Source organism: Salmo salar, unplaced genomic scaffold (genome assembly GCF_965601325.2).
Source record: "Salmo salar unplaced genomic scaffold, fSalSal1 ptg000472l, whole genome shotgun sequence".
Classification (NCBI taxonomy): Eukaryota; Metazoa; Chordata; class Actinopteri; order Salmoniformes; family Salmonidae; genus Salmo; species Salmo salar.
This window is the reverse complement of record NW_027675397.1, coordinates 325,879-333,270: the sequence shown is the minus strand read 5'-3', so window position 1 is coordinate 333,270 and position 7,392 is coordinate 325,879. Positions and strand designations below refer to the sequence as shown.

General features: G+C 40.4%; 1 protein-coding gene across 1 annotated transcript; it reads right to left on the bottom strand.

Annotated features, from left to right (window-relative positions):
- Positions 1 to 257: 257 nt before the first annotated feature.
- LOC145876201 (NLR family CARD domain-containing protein 3) lies at positions 258 to 7,188 on the bottom strand. Its single transcript, XM_082971989.1, has 3 exons — positions 6,937 to 7,188; positions 4,759 to 6,550; positions 258 to 4,475 (listed from the first exon to the last, which is right to left on the bottom strand). The coding sequence occupies exons 1-3, from the start codon at positions 7,145 to 7,147 to the stop codon at positions 4,286 to 4,288; spliced, it is 2,193 nt and encodes a 730-aa protein (XP_082828115.1). The 5' UTR covers positions 7,148 to 7,188; the 3' UTR covers positions 258 to 4,285.
- Positions 7,189 to 7,392: the final 204 nt, after the last annotated feature.

The following is a 7,392-nucleotide window of genomic DNA, read 5'->3' as shown; positions in this document are numbered from 1 at the left end:
ATGCTAACCTCTCACCATTACCAATAATAGAGGCTACAACAAAACATGCTAACCTCTCACCATTACCAATAACAGAGGCTACAACAAAACATGCTAACCTCTCACCATTACCAATAACAGAGGCTACAACAAAACATGCTAACCTCTCACCATTACCAATAACAGAGGCTACAACAAAACATGCTAACCTCTCACCATTACCAATAACAGAGGCTACAACAAAACATGCTAACCTCTCACCATTACCAATAACAGAGACTACAACAAAACATGCTAACCTCTCACCATTACCAATAACAGAGGCTACAACAAAACATGCTAACCTCTCACCATTACCAATAACAGAGGCTACAACCAAACATGCTAACCTCTCACCATTACCAATAACAGAGGCTACAACAAAACATGCTAACCTCTCACCATTACCAACAACAGAGGATACAACAAAACATGCTAACCTCTCACCATTACCAATAACAGAGGCTACAACAAAACATGCTAACCTCTCACCATTACCAATAACAGAGGCTACAACAAAACATGCTAACCTCTCACCACTACCAATAACAGAGGCTACAACAAAACATGCTAACCTCTCACCATTACCAATAACAGAGGATACAACAAAACATACTAACCTCTCACCGTTTCCAATAACAGAGGGGGTATGATCCTTGTGCCTCTGTAACTTTCTCATTCATCATCATTCTTGAATTATTCTTACTGACAATACAAGTGAAGTGACTCCAAAATGACAGGATATTATTCACCAATCAGTTTCTATTAGGAAAAACATTAACTAAAATACAATCAAAACAAACTGCAAATGAATTCAACAAGTTAGTAGAATCACAAGCTTGATGTAATCACTGCAGGCATGGAATATGGGACCAAATACTAAACTTATGACTACTTTAATACAATATAAGTGAATTTGTCCAAATAATTAAGACTTCTTCAAATGGTAGAACTACAGTGCCTTGCAAAAGTATTCATCCCCCTTGGCGTTTTTCCCATTTTGTTGCATTACAACATGTAATTTAAATTGATTTTATTTGGATTTCATGTAATGGACAAACACAAAATAGTCCAAATTGGTCAAGAGAAATAAAAAAAAATGACTTGTTTAAAAAATAAAGTTAAAAACAGAAAAGTGGTGCGTGCATATGTATTCACCCCCTTTGCTATGAAGCCCATAAATAATATCTGGTGCAACCAATTACCTTCAGAAGTCACATCATTAGTTAAATAAACTCCACATGTGTGCAATCTAAGTGTCACATGATCTGTCATATGATCTCAGTATATATACACCTGTTCTGAAAGGCCCCAGAGTCTACAACACCACTAAGCAAGGGGCACCACCAAGCAAGCGGTACCATGAAGACCAAGGAGCTCTCCAAACAGGTCAGGGAAAAAGTTGTGGAGAAGTACAGATCAGGGTTGGGTTATAAAAAAATATCAGAAACTTTGAACATCCCACGGAGCACCATTAAATCCATTATTAAAAAATGGAAAGAATATGGCACCACAACAAACCTGCCAAGAGAGGGCCGCCCACCAAAACTCACAGACCAGGCAAGGGGGGCATTAACCTGTTTAGGATAGGGGGCAGTATTTTCACGGCCGGATAAAAAACGTACCCGATTTAATCTGGTTATTACTCCTGCCCAGAAACTAGAATATGCATATAATTAGTAGATGTGGATAGAAAACACCCTAAAGTTTCTAAAACTGTTTGAATGGTGTCTGTGAGTATAACAGAACTCATATGGCAGGCCAAAAGCTGAGAAGATTCCATACAGGAAGTGCCCTCTCTGACCATTTCTTGTCTTTCTATAGCCTCTTTATGGAAAATAGAGGATCTCTGCTGTAACGTGACACTTTCTAAGGCTCCCATAGGCTCTCAGAAGGCGCCAGAACGGGGAATGATGACTCTGCAGTCCCTGGGCGAAAAACAGTAGCGCATTTGGAAAGTGGTCGCTCTGAGAACAATGACACGGGCGCGCGCATGCATGTGAAGACTCCATTTTCAACTGTCAGTGTTTCAACGAAAACACTGACAGGTCTCCCGGTCGGAATATTATCGCTATTTTACAAGAAAAATTGCATAAAAATTCATTTTAAACAGCGTTTGACATGCTTCGAAGTACGGTAATGGAATATTTTGACATTTTTTGTCACGATATGCGCCGGCGCTTCACCCTTCGGATAGTGTCTTGAACGCAAGAACAAAACGCAGCAATTTGGATATAACTATGGATTATTTGGAACCAAAACAACATTGGGTGTTGAAGTAGAAGTCCTGGGAGTGCATTCTGACGAAGAACAGCAAAGGTAATCCAATTTTTCTTATAGTAAATCTGAGTTTGGTGAGTGCCAAACTTGGTGGGTGTCAAAACATCTAGCCATGATGGCCGGGCTATCTACTCAGAATATTGCAAAATGTGCTTTCACCGAAAAGCTATTTTAAAATCGGACACCGCAATTGCATAAAGGAGTTCTCTATCTATAATTCTTAAAATAATTGTTATGTTTTTTGTGAACGTTTATCGTGAGTAATTTAGTAAATTCACCGGAAGTGTTCGGTGGGTATGCTAGTTCTGAACGTCACATGCTAATGTAAAAAGCTGGTTTTTGATGTAAATATGAACTTGATTGAACAAAACATGCATGTATTGTATAACATAATGTCCTAGGAGTGTCATCTGATGAAGATCATCAAAGGTTAGTGCTGCATTTAGCTGTGGTTTTGGTTTTTGTGACATTATATGCTAGCTTGAAAAATGGGTGTGTGATTATTTCTGGCTGGGTACTCTCCTGACATAATCTAATGTTTCGCTTTCGTTGTAAAGCCTTTTTGAAATCGGACAGTGTGGTTCGATAAAGGAGAGTCTTGTCTTTAAAATGGTGTAAAATAGTCATATGTTTGAAAATTTGAAGTTTTGGGATTTTTGAGGAGTTTGTAATTTGCGCCACGCTCTATCATTGGATATTGGCGAGGCGTTCCGCTAGCGGCACATCTAGATGTAAGAGGTTAATCAGAGAGGCAAAGATAACCCTGAAGGAGCTGCAATGCTACACAGCAGAGATTGGGGTATCTGTCCATAGGACCACTTTAAGCCATACACTACACAGAGCTGGGATTTATGGAAGAGTGGCCAGAAAAAAAGCTATTGCTTAAAGAAAAAAATAAGCAAACATGTTTGGTGTTCACCCAAAGGCATGTGGGAGACTCCCCAAACATATGGAAGAAGGTACTCTGGTCAGATGAGACTAAAATTCAGCTTTTTGGCCATCAAGGAAAACGCTATATCTGGCGCAAACCCAACACCTCTCATCACCCCGCGAACACCATCCCCAGCAGCATCATGCTGTGGGGATGTTTTTCATCGGCAGGGACTGGGAAACTGGTCAGATTTGAAGGAATGATGGATGGGGCTAAATACAGGGAAATTCTTGAGGGAAACCTGTTTCAGTCTTCCAGAGATTTGAGACTGCTAAAGCAACACTCGAGTGGTTTAAGGGGAAAAATGTAACTGTTTTGTAATGGCCTAGTCAAAGCCCAGACCTCAATCCAATTGAGAATCTGTGGTATGACTTACAGATTGCTGTACACCAGTGGAACCCATCCAACTTGAAGGAGCTGGAGCAGTTTTGCCTTGAAAAATGGGCGAAAATCCCAGTGGCTAGATGTGCCAAGCTTATGGAGACATTCCCCAAGAGAGTAGCAGCTGTAATAGCTGCAAAAGGTGACTCTACAAAGTATTGACTTTTGGGGAGTGAATAGTTAAGCACGGTCAAGTTCTCTTTTTTTTCTTATTTCTTGTTTGTTTCACAATTAAAATATTTTGCATCTTCAAAGTGGTAGGCATGTTGTGTACATAAAATGATACAGACCCCCCCAAAATCTATTTTAATTCTATTTTAATTACAGGTTGTTTTATTTTATTTATTTCACCTTTATTTAACCAGGTAGGCAACAAAATATGAAAAATGCCAAAGGGGGGTGAATACTTTTGCAAGCCACTGTATATACATAAAATTCTTTCATTTCTAAATGGTAAAACATGATTACTGATTATTATGAATACTCTCAAAAAAAGGTGACATTCTGTACTGGACATTCTGTACTATATGAAACATTCGATCTCAAATCCAACATGCTGGAGCATATCACCAAAATGAAAACTGTAAGCTTCACTGTCCAAACACATATGGTGTGGACTATGTGTGCCTGGTAAACACATGTGGATCTGGTGAACAGTTATTACTTGTTGACCAACTACAGGAATACTGACCTCAGAGTCTCCAGTTTACAGTGGGGTTTCCCCAGTCCAGCAGAGAGCAGCTTCACTCCTGAATCCTTCAGGTCATTGTTACTCAGATCCAACTCTCTCAAGTGTGAGGGGTTTGACTCCAGAGCTGAGACCAGAGAAGCACAGCCTTCCTCTGTGACTAGACAGCCTGACAGTCTGACAAAGAGATCATCATGACTTCACAAACATACTGTTAATTTAACGAGTAGTGTAGAAGGACAATGGACGATGCATTTGGTTTATTCTCCCAAACAACATATAGATTCATCTCCCATCTCCTTGAATTGTATGGTTATATTGTTATACTATTGTCAAAATCAATGCATTTTTTCAATATGTTTTTCAATATAATATTATTACCTTATTATAATACATATTTTTCCTAAACTGAATATTTCTGCCTGATGATTAGTTCTTATATGTCATTTTATGTACTCACAGAGCAGCTCTGGAGACTTTGACCACTGGCAGCAGCCTCAGAAGACCTTCCTCTGATCTGGAGTATTTCTTCAGGTCAAACACATCCAGCTCCTTTTCTGAAGTCAGCAACACAAAGACCAGAGCTGACCACTGTGCAGGTGACAGGTTGGGTTCTGAGAGACTTCCTGAGCTCAGGAAGCTTTGGATCTCCTCCACTAGAGAATGGTCATTCAGTTCATTCAGACAGTGGAACAGATTGATGCTCCTCTCTGGAGAGGGATTCTCCCTGATCTTCTCCTTGATGTACTTGACTGTTTTTTCATGGGTCTTTGAGCTGCTTCTTGTCTTTGTCAGTAGATCTCGTAAGTGCTTCTGATTGGACTCCAGTGAGAGTCCCAGAAGGAAGCGGAGGAAAAGGTCCAGGTTTCCCATCTCACTGTGTAAGGCTTTATCCACAGCACTCTTGTAGAAAGAAACTTCAGATTTGTCTCTGAACATCACAGATAGGTTCCTGGACGTTGATTGCGGTTCGGCCATTAGATTCTCATTGTTGTTGATGAATGAGAGGAACACATATACAGCAGCCAGAAACTCCTGAATGCTCAGATGAACGAAGCAGTACACCTTGTCCTGGTACAGAACACATTCCTCTTTAAAGAGCTGTGTGCACAATCCTGAGTACACTGAGGCTTCATTGACATCAATGCCAGCCTCTTTCAGGTCTTCTTCATAGAAAATCAGATTGCCATTCACAAGCTGTTGAAAAGCCAGTTTTCCCAGTGACAGAATGCTCTCTTTATTCCAGTGGGGACCTGTCTCTTCTTCCCCAAGATACTTTTCATTCTTCTGTTTGGTATAAAACTCCACAAGGTGTGTGTACATCTCAGTCAGAGTCTTGGGCATCTCTTCTCTCTTATGTTTCAGCATGTGTTCAAGGACTACTGCAGAAATCCAACAGAAGACTGGAATGTGGCACATGATGTGGAGGCTCCTTGATGTCTTTATGTGTGAGATGATTCTGCTGGCCAGGTCCTCATCACTGAATCTCTTTCTGAAGTACTCCTCCTTCTGTGGGTCATTGAACCCTCGTACCTCTGTTACCTGGTCAACACACCCTGAAGGGATCTTATTGGCTGCTGCAGGTCGGGTAGTTATCCAGAGGAGAGCAGAGGGAAGCAGATTTCCCTTGATGAGATTTGTCAGCAGAACATCCAGTGAGGTTGACTCTGTGACGTCACAACAGATCTTGTTCTTCTGGAAGTCTAGGGGCAGTCGGCACTCATCCAGACCATCAAAGATGAACAGAACTTTGTACTTGTTGTAGATGGAGATTCCTGATTTTTTGGTTTCCATTGAGAAGTGATTGAGGAGTTCAATGAAAGTGTGTTTGTCCCCTTTCATCAAATTCAGCTCCCGGAAAGGGAATGAAAACACAAATTGAACATCCTGATTGGCTTTTCCTTCAGCCCAGTCCAGAATGAACTTCTGCACAGAGACTGTTTTTCCAATGCCAGCGACTCCCTTTGTCAGCACAGTTCTGATGAGTTTGTCTTGTCCAGTTAAGGGTTTGAAGATGTCGTTACATTTGATTGCAGTCTCTGGTCTTGCATGTTTCCTGGTTGTTGTCTCAATCTGTCTCAGCTCATGTTCATTATTGACCTCTCCTGTTCCACCCTCTGTGATGTAGAGCTCTGTGTAGATCTTATTGAGAAGTGTTGGGTTTCCTTGTTTAGCGATCCCCTCAAATACACATTGAAACTTCTTCTTTAGATTAGATTTGAGTTCACGTTGGCAAATCACAGCAAGCTCATCTGAATGAGGAAATAACACAGAGGATATTAATATTACGTCTGTTTTAATGTCTACAGTATTGAAGGACTGTTAAAGTTTTAAAATAATAATTTATTCTCTTAACTGACTGTATAAATGTGTAAACGTTTTCTTAATGCATTACAGACTGGTGTGACTGATTATATTATTATTGGTGTTATTGATGGTATTATTAATGTTGTCTCTCTCTGTCTCTCTCTCTAAATTAATCACCACATCACATCCCTTCTGCTACTTGATGAGGTCACAAGGTGTTGTATTAAGGCTGCTACAATATCATTGAGTTACACAGCTACTTTAGCTGTACTTTAGCTACAGCTTTTAAATGTTATAAAACAGCATTCAACATGTGGCAGACAGATCTTACATTTCTCCAGTGTCTCAGCAAGCTCCTTCTGGTTCATTTTCCTCAGGACGTGCAGTGTGATCTTCAGAGCCCCCTCTCTGGCACTGCTCTCCTGCTTCTCATCTTCAGCATCCACCACTTCCTCATCCTGCTTCTGACTCTCATAGCCTTCTGGGAGTTCTGGACTAAGAATCCTCTTGAACATCTTCAGCTCGTTCTTCACAAATGTCATAATTTTCTCTTCAAGCAACTGAAATAAATGAAGTAAATAAGTTAAGCAAGAGAAGAAAGGCTTTCTCATTAACACATTAATGAATGATTGACAGATCAACTTTACTTGAGGTCAACAAAAACAAATGTTCATAACAGGACCACATACACTGAATATGGAGTCCAGGTCTGTTTGATGACTCTGGGAAGACTGACCACTGAGAATCTCTGACTCTGATCTCTCCTGTTGGTTTCTGTGGACAAAAC

Bases quoted from the DNA above. Each gene is read 5' to 3' on its own strand.
- LOC145876201 (XM_082971989.1), bottom strand. From the start codon at position 7,147: ATGACATTTGTGAAGAACGAGCTGAAGATGTTCAAGAGGATTCTTAGT. The intron at 6,551-6,936 runs GTAAGATCTGTC...TTCCTCATTCAG, and splicing joins TGCTGAGACACTGGAGAAAT to ATGAGCTTGCTGTGATTTGC. The intron at 4,476-4,758 runs GTGAGTACATAA...TCTCTTTGTCAG, and splicing joins AAAGTCTCCAGAGCTGCTCT to ACTGTCAGGCTGTCTAGTCA.